General features: G+C 46.8%; 1 protein-coding gene across 2 annotated transcripts in view; it reads left to right on the top strand.

The window, feature by feature from the left end:
• Positions 1 to 13,959, top strand: part of COPG2 (COPI coat complex subunit gamma 2) — a 37,121-nt gene that overhangs the window by 5,712 nt on the left and 17,450 nt on the right. The window contains exons 2-14 of one of the 2 annotated variants that reach the window (XM_083700136.1): positions 10 to 62; positions 1,210 to 1,290; positions 2,109 to 2,180; positions 2,985 to 3,064; positions 3,718 to 3,793; positions 4,672 to 4,764; positions 7,663 to 7,749; positions 8,328 to 8,485; positions 9,052 to 9,185; positions 10,236 to 10,303; positions 11,343 to 11,531; positions 12,159 to 12,254; positions 13,479 to 13,722. In XM_083700136.1, coding sequence (XP_083556262.1) covers positions 10 to 62; positions 1,210 to 1,290; positions 2,109 to 2,180; positions 2,985 to 3,064; positions 3,718 to 3,793; positions 4,672 to 4,764; positions 7,663 to 7,749; positions 8,328 to 8,485; positions 9,052 to 9,185; positions 10,236 to 10,303; positions 11,343 to 11,531; positions 12,159 to 12,254; positions 13,479 to 13,722 — 1,431 coding nt within the window. The remainder of the gene's footprint in view (positions 1 to 9; positions 63 to 1,209; positions 1,291 to 2,108; positions 2,181 to 2,984; positions 3,065 to 3,717; positions 3,794 to 4,671; positions 4,765 to 7,662; positions 7,750 to 8,327; positions 8,486 to 9,051; positions 9,186 to 10,235; positions 10,304 to 11,342; positions 11,532 to 12,158; positions 12,255 to 13,478; positions 13,723 to 13,959) is intronic. The other variant, XM_083700135.1, reaches the window with a different exon arrangement.

Below are 13,959 nucleotides of genomic sequence, written 5' to 3'. Positions count from 1 at the left end.
GTTTTTCAGGTAGCGGCTCCAACCCCTTCCAGCATTTGGAAAAGAGTTCTGTCCTCCAGGAGGTACGACTACACCTTTCTATACACCCCCCATTCCTGGATTTCCCAAACTTGGGTCTCCAGCTGTTTTTGAACTACAGTTCCTATCATCCCTGAACACTGGTCCTGCTAGCTAGGGATGATGGGAAACAGGTCCAAAAACAGCTGGAGATCCACGTTTGGGAAACCCTTCCCTATAAGATCTCTCTTTTTTGAAATCAAGTTTGGGATTTGCAGGCTAGAGTGTGTGGCTCTCTAGGGCTCTGATTCTTTGGGGGGGGGCACTGTAGGTCCACTGAGTCTCTGCAACTTCCCTTTTTGTGGCTACCAAAGATGTGGGTGCACCTTTGGTGTGTCTGGAAGCAGCTGGCGTCTCAACCCCAACCACCATGTTTCCTTAAAGAAAGATGGCAGCCTGAGCTGGAGAAATGGGTACATGGGATGGATAAGAGGGCAGATCTGTTCAGTGTGAACTAATTTACATGAATCTTGGGCTTGGACATGTGAACCACAACATCGGGTATGCCATGGGATCATCAGCCATAGGGGTGCTATATGGGTGTCAGAGAGCCTAGCCTTGTCTTATTGCACCTTGGGCATCTCTATACAATTGGGGTGTTGCCTGTCTGCATAGTTTCTAAAATATCTTGGAACAGGGATAAGTGATGTGTGGTGCAAGGAACCTCCCCTTTCTTGGAGACTCTAGAAACTGCATCCTTAATATAAAAAGATACCCTTGTGTGTGGAGACTTTGGGTCTTGGGTTATAACCTTGCATTGGCTGCTGAGTAGAGATGCTCTGAGGGCTCTTCCCAAAAGTAGAAGCAAGACCTTGCCAAGTGAAGCTTTCTGGGTTTATCTGTGATTAGAGCCAGAAGGAAATAGTGGGTTGTATCCAACAAAATAATACCATTAGTACAAGGGTTTATCTTTGTGCAATTTCCCTTCCCTCTCCTCTTGCACCAAATCTGCTCCAGAAGATTGGGGGAACCCCCCCAGAACAGATTCAGGTAAAGGAAAAGAGGGAGAAGTTATTTTGTGCAGCCAGAGGTCTTTGCTGCATATTGGTTCCCACCCCCCATTTTGTTGAAAAGGAATTTTAGGAAACTTCAGAATGAAAATTCCTAATATCCGTCTTTGTTGACTGCACAATTCCCGTTCCTTTTGCATAGGCGCGTATCTTTAACGAGACCCCCATAAATCCAAGAAGATGCCTGCATATACTTACCAAGATCCTTTACTTGCTGAACCAGGTAAGTGCAGCTGCTTTTGTGCAATTGAGTTGCAGCCTTTGGTTAATGAGGAAACTGTTAGAATTCCTGCTCCATGATTGCAGTCATGGGATTTTTGTCTGTCACATGACGTCGTATGTTTTGACTCCACAGAGTGGGAAGTGACGGAGACAGGATGTTTGTGTTACTGTGTTCCGTGAAATGGGACTATTGTCCTTTGTTCTTTCTCTTTGCTGTCTGATGCTAGAGAGAGAGGGAGCCATGTTGCAGTGCTCCATATGTGTTTATATGTAAATAAAGTATATTTGGCAAAATGCTGAGTTGCTGAGGTCTGTTACCCAAGCTGCGCAAACTCTGCGGATCCCTAAGTGTGCCAATGTCTGTTGGCATCGGTCGCTGTGACGTTCAGGCAGAAGAAAGCTTTTGAAGCTCCCGAATGAAAGACCTAACTGTCAGGGGTCCCTTTACCTTTAACACTTGATATAGTAATGCTCTCTTAAGCAGTTCACATGAGAACAAGAACAAATACAAACCAGAACATTAATCATTTCCTAAAAACTAGGTAAAGAGAAAACAGCACTGTATATCACACATAAAACTGCACAGTTTATAAAACAAACTTGCTAATTAAGAAGAGTTCGGAAAGGCTAATGGGTCAAGGCTGGGGCTTCCCTGCAGAATCCCACTCAAGAGGCAGGCATTAGGTCGTCCTGGGATCACCTATGATGAGCATGGCTGAAAGTGATCTCTGGAGCTAAAAGCAGGTCTTATTGGAACATGGTCAGCTTTTCATATATGCTGGCTTAATTTTTGTCACATATTAATTCGCCTCTCTCTAGGGTGAACATTTTGGAACAACAGAAGCCACAGAGGCCTTCTTTGCAATGACAAGATTGTTTCAGTCAAATGATGTAAGTTCCCAATGCTCCAGGAAAGGGGTTTCCCCTCTGCCTGTGTCTCTGGTTGCATGATGGGCTATGGAGGATTAAAAAAAAAATCTTTTGTGGGATGCAAAGCAGCTTCATGACAGAACATTTCTGAATTTTGCAGAAAAATGTAAAAGGCAGCAGTATAGATTAGGTGGTGGTGGGAATTTGCTTCTTTTTTCTTGTGCTGGGATCCAATGTAGATCCTTTGGGACCAGTGTTATGTGATCTCGGTGGCCACTCCCAGTCACCAGTCTAGCTGCCGCTTTCTGGATTAGCTATAGTTTCCGAGTCACCTTCAAAGGTAGCTCCACATAGAACACATTGCAGTAGTCCAAACAGGAGATAACCAGGACATAAACCACTCTGGTGAGACAGTGCGCAAACAGGCCAGGATCACAGCCTGCATACCAGATGGAGCTGGTAGACAGCTGCCCTTGACACAGAATTAACCTGCACCTCCATGGACAGCTGTGAGTCCAAAATGCCCACCAAACTGGTCCTTCAGGGACAGTTACCCTATTCAGGACCAGAGAGTCCCTCCCACCCACCTGCCCTCTGTCCCCCAGAAACAGTACTTCTTTCTTGTCAGGGTTCAACCTCAATCTGTTAGCTGCCATCCATCCTCCAACCACCTCCAGGCACTCACACAGGACATTCACCACCTTCACTGGTTCTGATTTAAACGAGAGGTAGAGCTGGGTATCCTCATACCTTTGATGAAAGTTGGTGTTCCCATGGTTAACTTCCTGGGGGGTGACACTTACGGTTATCTTGCCCTTTCCACAGCAAACATTAAGGAGAATGTGTTACCTTACCATCAAAGAGATGGCCAACATTTCGGAGGATGTCATCATTGTCACTAGCAGGTACTGATGTTCTTGCTTCAATGAATGGTGACTCTGGAGTCTTTCCCCAGGCATTTGGTTGAGTGTGGAGGATCTGGCTCCAGTCAGTAAGACTTAAGTCCCTCCTATCATGTTAAGGTGTGAACTCTGTTTTGCCACCTCTAACCACCGTTTCACACACCATGTGAAAACAGACTTGCCTTTGCCACTGAGTGCCCCTTGTGTTTGCTTCCTGATGAGTTGACTGACTGGTACAATATACGCCAGAGGCAGTCCCTCCAGACATTGAGGGACTCCAAATCCCATCAGCCCCACCTAGCATGGCCAGAGATAATGGGAGTTGCACTACAAGAACAACTGGAATGGTGCAGGTTTCACTTCCCTGATATTTGCAATTGCATCTTGGTCAAATGTAGACTTTACATTTTTACAGGTGCACTTACAGCCTCAGGGGGGTGCATCTAAAAATATAGGCGAACATAAGCTGCTGTAGGGGTAGGAAGTGTCTCACATTTAAACTGACCTGCTAGTGCTAGACCAAAAGTGTGGTTGCCCCATTTTGTACCAATTGAAGCCTCCAAGCTGTCTTCAAGGGCTGCCCCAGAATTGAAGCCAAGTCCACCTGTTTTCTGCAAAAGGACTGTGTTAACAGAAGCTTGCCTTAACTCTTCTAGCCTGACCAAAGACATGACTGGGAAAGAGGATGTGTACCGAGGCCCTGCTATCAGAGCCCTCTGTAGAATCACAGATGTAAGTATCACATTCTTCAGCTATGAAAGGGGTCTTGCTGTACCCATTTTTAATGCCAGGTGTTCTCTCTCTAACATGCCTGGAATGAGTTCCCCTGATCCCTGTCCTCCAAGCGATTCTTTCCCCAGTGACCACATGTGCTCACTGTAACCAATTGTTTGAGGTTAGTTCTGTCTGTTTTCCAGCAAATGGGTTGGAGTTGAATAATAACGTGATGATTACCATTATCTTGATGGTAACCTGGCCACCTGAGCTTTCATTGGCTGTTCCACTCCCCCTACAGCTGTGTACAGACAGTAACAGGAGAGAGCAGTTGTTCATTTAGACCTCAGTCAGTTTTATGAATGGGATACCAATGGGTTTTCTCACCCACACAAATATCTGTACATACTCAGCTTGGCACATTAGCCTGTGTTGCCTACTCAACATAGTACTACAATTTTGCTTTTTAAGGAATGTTTTCCCTAAATGTTAAAACTTATTAAAAACCAGCCAGGGTATAAATAATAAATTGTTGCTGTTGCTGTTACCACTGCCTGGTGTTATTTTTAAACAATAAATGGTAAGAAAGGGTTAGGGGGTGTTTCAGGAAGAATAGTGGGAGGCTGTGAAAAGAGTGATGGAAGAAAGTGCAGAGCCCAGAATCTTGACCTATTGAACGCTGGAGCTCTTTGCAGACACTGTTTCCATGCATGAGGTCTAGAAGCTTTTATTTTAAAACGGAAAGTGAGCTAGTTAGGAATCGATACCAGGCATCAGGTTCTGCCTGAACTTGGAGAACAGAAGCAATCCCAAGAAGATAACATTCTCTGTGTTGTTATCTCTGGCGTCTCTCTGTGTTGGTACCTCTTGTTCTCTCTCTCTCTCTGGGTTCCCAGGGCACCATGCTGCAGGCCATTGAGAGGTACATGAAGCAAGCCATTGTGGACAAAGTCCCCAGTGTCTCCAGTTCAGCGCTGGTGTCCTCCTTAGTAAGTGAAGGAATCTCTTTGCTGTCATCCGATTACGTTCAGGGACTGGGCAGACCTGAGCAGCTCCGACTTGTCGATATCTTGGCGGCCAGGCCAGCTTCTGCATCCTTCTTTATTGGCTAGGCCATGTTGCGCACTGTCTTTTGCTTTCTGGCTCCTTCCTGCCCTGTCCGATTTTGCAGCAAAGTGCTTTGCTGGGAGCCACTGGCATTCTCAATGCCTGGCTGGGGTTCCTGCCACTGCCCTCCTCCCTTGCTCCGGCAGTAATCCCAATTCTCCCTTGCTGCCTCAGCTTTGCAGGATTTTAAAATACGAGAAAAGCAAACTCTGAAAGAAAACATTGCCGACTAGTTGCTAAACCTCCTTCTCCACAGTTTACATAGGAAGCTGCCTTATACTGAGTCAGGCCTTTGGTCCATCTAGTTCGGTTATTTCTACACTGATTGGCAGCACTTCTCCAGGATTTCAGGCGGAGGACCTTCCCAGGCCTACCTGGAGATGCCAGGAATTGAACCTTGGACCTTCTTCATCCAAAGCAGATGCTCTACTGCTGAGCTACAGCTCTGGCATTCCCACCTTCGCCGCATCGAGCAGTTGGTCCCTTACCTTTCCCGCCCCGACTTGGCCACAGTGATCCATGCAACGGTCACCTCCAGGCTTGACTACTGTAATTCGCTCTGCCCTTGAAGCTGTCCCAGAAACTCCAGCGGGTGCAAAATGCTGCGGCGAGGCTCCTCACGGGGTCTCTGCCATGGGAGCATATTCACCCAGTGCTTTTCCAGCTGCACTGGCTCCCGGTGGAGTACAGGGTCAGATTTAAGGTGCTGGTTTTGACCTTTAAAGCCCTTCACGGCCTAGGACCCTCGTACCTACGGGACCGCCTCTCCCGGTATGCCCCACGGAGGACCTTAAGGTTCATAAATAGCAACACCCTAGGGGTCCCGGGCCCTAAGGAAGTTAGATTAGCCTCAATCAGAGCCAGGGCCTTCTCAACACTGGCTCCGGCCTGGTGGAACACTCTGTCTCCTAAGACCAGGGCCCTGCAGGATCTAATCTCTTTCCGCAGGGCCTGTAAGACAGAGTTGTTCCACCTGGCTTTGGCTCAGAATCAGTTTGATTCCCTCCCCCTTTTTCTTTTTCCTTTCTCCTCCTATGATGAGATTGCTCCCTAATTGTTCTAATATTGTATCTTAATCTTTTAAATTGTATTTTAATCAACTTGTTTTTATTATTGGTTGTTAGCCGCCCTAAGCCCGGTCTTGGCTGGGGAGGGCGGGGTATAAATAAAATTATTATTATTATTATTATTATTATTATTATTATTATTATTATTATTATACTGGGTTTGCTAGTGTGATGCCTATAATTGCCCTGGTGTCTGTGAAGCCTCTGAACGGACCCCATAGTATTACAGTCATACCTCATGTTGCGTTTGCTTCATGTTACGTTTTTTCAGGTTACGTCCCGTGGCGACCCGAAAGTACTGGAAAGGGTTACTTCCGGGTTTTGCCGCTCGTGCATGCTCAGACATGCAAAATGACGTCATGCGCAGAAGCGGCGATTCGCAACCCGCCTTTGCACAGACTCACTGCTGTGGGTTGCGCTCTTTTCATGTTGTGAACGGGCCTCCGGAACGGATCCCGTTCGCAACCAGAGTTACCACTGTATTAATAGTAATTTTATTACTTATACCCTGCCCATATGGCTGGTTGCACCAGCCACTCTGGGCGACTTCCAACATATATAAAAACATACCGTATTTTTCACTCTATAAGACGCACCAGAACATAAGATGCACCTAGTTTTGGGAAGAGGAAAACAAGGGGGGGGGGGAGAGAATTCTGAATCCCAGAAGGCAGGACAGCCAGCGGGATCACAGTGCAGCGATTCCACTTGCTGTCCTGGCTTATGGGATAGCTGCATGCCGCCCCTCCCGGGCAAGGGGAGCCTTCATCCCCTGCCCAGGAGAGGCTGCACACAGCTAAGGCTCCCCCAAGAGCCATACACACACTCCGCACACTCTTTAAATTGAGCGCTGAGCAGAGCCTCCCCCCCTGCATTCGCTCCATAAGACGCACACACATTTCCCCTTACTTTTTAGGAGGGGAAAAAGTGTGTCTTATAGAGTGAAAAATAAGGTAATTTTAAAACTTTCCAGTACAGGCCTGCCTTCAGCTGTCTTCTAAAAGTTGTGTAGTTCTTCATCTCCTTGACATCTGATGGGAGGGTGCCGCTGCTGAGAAGGCTCTCTGCCTTTCCACCCTCCCCGTAAAAGTGAAAAGGGAACTTGGAAGAGGGAAGCTTCCCCCCCCCCACTTCCTCTTTCAGCTCTATGTGCTTTTTGAAGGTCTGGTGCATCCCCTCCTTTTGGGATGGCAGCAGGCAGCTGACCTGCTCCAGAAAAGCCTTCCTAAAGTGTAATTGTTGTCCTTCTGATCTCTTCAGCCACAGTAATATGCTACTGGGTTTAAACTACCTGCAGGTGGCACTGTGGGTTAAACCACAGAGCCTAGGGCTTGCTGATCAGAAAGTTGGCGGTTCGAATCCCTGCGACGGGGTGAGCTCCCGTTGCTCGGTCCCTGCTCCTACCAACCTAGCAGTTCGAAAGCACGCCAGTGCAGGTAGAGAAATAGGTACCGCTCTGGCGGGAAGCTAAACGGCATTTCCGTGTGCTGCTCTGGTTCGCCAGAAGCAGCTTAGTCATGCTGGCTACATGACCCCGAAGCTGCATGCCGGCTCCCTCAGCCAATAAAGCGAGATGAGCGCAGCAACCCCCGAGTCGGCCGCAACTGGACCTAATGGTCAAGGGTCCCTTTACCTTTACCTTTAAACTTGGTTGGTAGACGTGCCAAGACAGGAGCAGGGCTAGTATTATTGATTCTCGGCCATTATTTCCAGCACATGATGAAGATCAACTATGATGTGGTCAAACGGTGGATCAATGAAGCCCAGGAGGCTGCTTCCAGTGACAACATCATGGTGCAGGTACGATGCTCCCACCTTCCTTGAATACATGCTTTTAGCACTGCAAGTGGTTTGAATTGGCTTTGTGCAGTTGTAATACATGATATGGTTAAATAACAGAAACACTTCCCTCCCACTTCCAGAGGAGTCTTTGCATTAGTCTGCTGCAGCAAGTACAGTCGTATCTTGTTTTTCAAACACCTTGGTGCTCTGACGTTTTGGCTTCCGAACGCCGCAAACCCGGAAGTGACTGTTGCTGTTTGCGAACTATTTTTGGAAGCCGAACATCCAACAGGGCTTCTGATTGGCTTCAGGAGCTTTCTGTAGCCAATCAGAAGCCGTGTTTCGATTTCTGAACATTTTGGAAGTCAAACAGACTCGCGCAATAGATTCCAAGTTATGACTGTATTCCTGCGGCACCTTAAAGATTATAACACATTTTATTATAGCATAAGCGTTTGTGGATTGAGCCTATTTTTTATTTAAGTACTTCAGAGTAGCTTCATTTGAAAAAGCAATCATATTTAGTTATATTTAGCACAACAGTAATCATGGATTTATTTGCTCCCTCCCCAATTATTTCCCCCCTGACCTGCCAGTACCATGCCTTAGGGCTGCTCTACCACCTTCGGAAGAACGACCGCCTGGGTGTTTCCAAGATGCTGAATAAATTCACTAAATCTGGGTTGAAATCCCAGTTTGCATACTGCATGCTGATTCGGATCGCCAGCCGGCTGCTGAAAGAGTCTGAGGAGGGGTAAGCATGTTTGTTTGCCAGGGCTTTTAGCAGAACAGCCATACAGTGGTGCCTTGCAAGACGAAATTAATCCGTTCCGTGAGGCTCTTCGTATAGCGGTTTTTTTGTCTTGCGAAGCAAGCCCATTGACAGCTTAGCGGATTAGCGCTATTAGCGGTTTAGCGGCTTTTAGCGGCTTATCAGCTTAGCGGATCAGCTGATAAGTGGCTTAGCTGCTTAGAAAAAGGGGGGGATGGGAAAAACCCACAGGAACTCGCAAGACATTTTCGTCTTGCAAAGCAAGCCCATAGGGAAATTCGTTTTGTGAAGCGCCTCCAAAACGGAAAACCCTTTCGTCTAGCGGGTTTTCCGTCTTGCAAGGCGTTCGTCTTGTGGGGCACCACTGTACTCAATTCCTTTCTCTCTATGGCTTCAAGGTCTTCAGGAGGTATTGAAGCTGCTGGGTAGTGTTGTGCTCAGGGCTGCATGCGAAGGCACGGCAACCTGGGATTGTAGCTGCAATTTCGGAGAGCAGCAGCTCTCAATTCTGGCAAATCCATAAAGGCAATTTCCTTTCTCTCTGGCAGGCATGACAACCCGCTGTTTGATTTCATTGAAAGCTGCCTGCGGAACAAACACGAGATGGTCATTTACGAGGCTGCCTCCGCCATCATCCATCTCCCAAACTGTACAGCCAGGGAACTGGCCCCAGCAGTCTCAGGTGAGCTTCAGGAAGGCGTGACCTTCACCAAGAGCAGTTTCCCCCCCATCCTGGTCCCCTCCAGATGTTTTAGACTACAACTCCCATCAACCTAGCAGGGGCTGATGGGAGTTGTAGTCCAAAACATTGGAAGATCGGGGGAGCCTGATATGGCAAGCATTTCCAGAGGGCAGGAATGGCTGCTGGCTACCATGGGAGAACGAATCTCAAGCATCTTACAGCTTGCTCTCATCCACCTAAAGTTGGAAGGGGCTGAGATTGTTGTTCCCTCTGACCTAGTGCTGGCAGCTCTGGCTTGCGCTCCTATTCAGCAGTTGCTAGGAACTGGCCATAGGCTGTTCTCAACCTGTGGGTCCCCAGATGTTGTTGGACTACAACTCCCATCATCCCTGAGCTCTGGCCTTGCTAGCTAGGGGTGATGGGAGTTGTAGTTCAACAACATCTGGGGATCCACAGGTTGAGAAAGGCTGCCCTTGGACCTGGGCGCACAGAGCGGTAAAAGTTCCTGGGATTGTGCCCTCACACGTGAATTCCTATTATTATTTTTATTTTATTTTATTTTATTTTATTTTATTTTATTTTATTTTATTTTATTTTATAATATTTATTAAAATTTCAGAGGAAATACAAAAATGTAAAAAAAAGAAAAAAGAGACAAAAAGATACAAAATGCAGAAAAATAAGAATAGTTAAAAACAAATCAGTCATTCCAAACCCTATCTTTCATTTGCCTATTTCCCTGACTTCCTCACACCTCCCTTTTTTTGTATTCTAATTCAGTCATTGTTTCAGCAAATCCTTTCCATTTTTGCTTTTACTTTTTGTATTCTAGCTTAATTAGTTATTTCACTGACCAATTGATTAACTCTATACATCCTATCCATCTTTCACCATATTCTGTTATTCAATTTGCCTTACTTTATTTAACCTCATCTTACCATAAAATACCTTAAAACTTAAAAACTTAATGCTTATTTATACATAACTCCTTATATCATTTCTACTAAAGCCAGACAATTTCGTTCACACGTGAATTCCTTTCCGTTTCAGTGCTCCAGCTCTTCTGTAGTTCTCCCAAGCCTGTCCTGAGATACGCCGCAGTCAGGACCCTCAATAAGGCAAGCATTTCCAAGCACCTTGCACATCCTAGAGGTCCTTGTCCGATACAGGTGGCTTCTCGGCACTCTCCAGTGGGTTTTTACTGTTTTCCTCCCCCTCCCTGCAAGGTGAGAAGGGGGCTCCTGTTGGGGCAGTGGGCCTGCAGTAATGCTCTGGCCACACACCCCTCCCTCACCTGTCCTTACCATCCAGCTGGCTCAGGTTTAGAGAAACGGCGGCCGGCAGCATATACTTTTTACAGGACAAAACGCATCAAAAGGGTAGTTGCTGCCACCACTCCCCTGTGCCAGGGCACCAGAAAACGCAACTCAAGGGAGAAAGTTACGCTTCCTAATTACCGGCTGCCCTGCAATAACTTTCACAAAAATGCAGGCAGAAATTCAATAGGTAGTGCGTAACTGATTGGTCAGGCTTCTGGACTCAGACTTCCCCCCAGAATGGCACACAGGACAAGAAAAAGTCTCTTTTAAAAATTTATTTAAATTCAAAACAGGTTTAAAGATACTTTAAAAAATAGGCACATCTCTTGTACATTTCACACTAAATGTACACTAAAACAATAACATGGTATAGTATAGCTAGCTAACATACTTACAAATGAGAACAAAGGCAAAGTTAGTATGGTTTCAAAGTCTCAATGAAATCTGCATCTCCAAGACAGAAAATATCTTCATTACAAAGACCCACAGGCAGGATGACTATCACAATGCTTTGCTTCTCACTTGACCAAAGTTTTGTCTATTGAAATTTCCTAACTTCACTACAGGGCCTGTCGCTGGTCTTTGTGGGGTGGGCAGCAAATTCTTGGCCCAGTAACCTCTAGGACAGGTCCTGGGTAACTATGCTGCTCATGCAAGCCAAAATACTATGTAAAATTCAGCAGTTTCAAAACAGAACACAGAGGGGTGCAATTCTTGAGAAGCTGGTCTCAGCAGCGGGCGTCTCATCTTCCTATTCACTGGACCCCTGAACCGCTGCTGTACGATTCTTCCATTCTGTAAGTTGTTCTGGGTTGCCAACGTCCGACTGCCCTTCCAGGTGGCGATGAAGCACCCATCGGCAGTAACCGCCTGCAATTTGGACCTGGAGAACCTGATCACGGATTCAAACCGCAGCATTGCCACCCTGGCCATCACCACCCTCCTGAAGACGGGGAGCGAGAGCAGCGTGGACAGGCTCATGAAGCAGATCTCGTCCTTTGTGTCCGAGATCTCGGACGAGTTTAAGGTGAGGCGATTTCCCGTCTGCCCTTTGGCCTGCAGAGTTCTTAGGCAGAAGGTGTTCCTAGCTGGCAGGGCAACCTTCGTCTCCCTGGGGTTAGGAAGCGGTCCTGGGCTAAGTGAGGACAGAAATCAAAGCTTTTCAGAATCAATTATAATAGAACACTTTGTGAGCCAGCCAACATTCAGCATTAAACAAAGCTAAGGATCGTTTGGGAACCAGAATACAGTGGAACCTCAGAAGCTGTATGCCTGTAAACTCAAACATTTTGGCTCCCGAACGATCGAAAACCAGAAGTGATTGTTCTGGTTTTCGAATGATTTTTGGAAGCTCTATGTCTTCCACAGTTTCTGATTGGCTGCAGGACGCTCCTGCAGCCAATCAGAAGCCACGCCTTGGAAGCTGAACATTTTGGAAGTCGAATGGACTTCTGGAACGGATTCCATTCAACTTCCAAGGTACAGCTGTATTGTTTTTGTTTTATGAAATCATTTATTTCCTGCCATTTAGCCCTCACAAGGCCCAAGTGGGGCAAAGTGGAATTAAGGCTGTCCATGGCCTGTAGAGTTCTTGGCTGGAATGCAGGTACTGGTGCCCTTCGCTCAAACCTTTCTGCTGCTCTTGCCTTAACAGGTGGTGGTGGTCCAAGCCATCAGTGCCCTGTGCCAGAAGTACCCGCGGAAACACAGCGTCATGATGACCTTCCTCTCCAACATGCTCCGGGATGATGTAGGTTGTGTTGCCTGCCTTGTGTGGGGCAACCAGCAAAGCATATCAGCACAGCGCTCATATTTTGGTGAAATACAGCTAGTGTATCCAGTAGCAATTTTCATGCAAGCTAAAAGTTTGCTCTTGGTGTGAAGTTGCCACAGTGTGACGTTGACCCAGCATTTCTGTATCATGCATCTTTTCCCAAAGAGGCCTCCATGCTCAGATTGGAGGAAGCTCACATCCTTGAGACCTCCTGCTTTTGGTATAAGCCTAGGACAGGGGATGGTCGTGGTGGAGATTTATAAGTAGGGCTTGTGGCCAGAGCAAACATACTAGCCTTAGAACGATCTGAAAATCAAGGATGTTTGTTTTAGTCCCTGTAAAGTTTCGTTTTTGCTGGTTATCTGTTACACTAGATTATCTGCTGCACAAGGACAAAGGAATTTAGATACTGTTTCATCACTGACAGCTAAAAGTCCAAGAAGCCTCCCTCCCTCCCCCTCTCTCTCTCTCTCTGTGTGTGTGTGTGTGTGTGTGTGTCAGTCATTGTTGTTAGCACAGTGGAAACTCAGTATTCAGAGCCTGCAAGTAGCTGGCGAAGAAAAATATTCTGTACTAGAATATAGCAAACCTCAGATCTTTCCATTTCAGAGCGTGTTCAATGCAGAAATGATGGGTAAACATTCCATTGTGGCATTTTTACTTGTGATAAATATGATGGTGGGAACTGGACTTTCAGAGGCCATTCCAGACCATCCCTCTTCCTAGTCACTTCCTGTGGCACTTGTGGCTGGTCACGGTTGGCTCACATACCCTGCTCCTGCTTTGGGACTCGTTTCTACGATTTAGAATCAGCCAAACAACATTTGACAAATTTTGGTCACCCCATTGGTTTGGCACATGGACAAAAAATGAAGGGTTTTTTTTAAACAAAAAATGAATGTAGTTTTGCCTCCCAATTTCTCATTCGTTTTTGTCATTCTTTTTTCTATTTGTTAGGGCAAGAATTTCTCTGTCTGCTCTTTTTGTTTGATTCTTGCGCCCATTTTTTAAAAAAAACCATTGCGAACAGCAAGTTGCTCTTGTGCTTGCAGATGTGGGAAATCCCTAAGAGGCTGTCCATAAAGTGTGTTCCTCAGTTGATTAAGTGCATTTGGGAATAGGATCTAAGCTTGATGGATGTCTGGGCTAGGCTGCTCTTCCAAGCTCCCTTTGACTGCTGCTTTTCTGCCCCCTCCGCAGGGTGGCTTTGAGTACAAGCGAGCCATCGTCGACTGCATCATCAGCATCATCGAGGAGAACCCGGAGAGCAAGGAATCCGGCTTGGCCCACCTCTGCGAGTTCATTGAAGACTGCGAGCACACGGTGCTGGCCACCAAGATCCTCCACATGCTTGGCAAGGAAGGGCCCAGGACGCCCTCCCCTTCCAAGTACATCCGATTCATTTTCAACAGGGTGGTGCTGGAAAACGAAGCTGTGAGGGCCGGTGAGTTGGCAGGCTCCAGACCTGTCTTTGCCACGTAGCCAAGAAGGGGAAGGGAGCAGGTCTTCCCAGGGGAGGCTGCCGTGAATGGGGCCTTTGGGTCCACCTGGCTTCATCCCAGAGTTGAATACATGCCCCAGATCCTTTAGCTTAGCAAGACTGTTTGTAGGAGGCCCAGGTGCTGCTGTGTAAAGATAAGCTTGGCTTTTTGTTGGGAAGGCTAAGGGAGCAAGATGCCAA

This window comes from Podarcis gaigeae (assembly GCF_964106915.1).
Source record: "Podarcis gaigeae genome assembly, chromosome: 10".
Taxonomy (NCBI): Eukaryota; Metazoa; Chordata; class Lepidosauria; order Squamata; family Lacertidae; genus Podarcis; species Podarcis gaigeae.
Note: the sequence above shows the minus strand (reverse complement) of the source record. Positions and strands in the feature narration are given on the sequence as shown.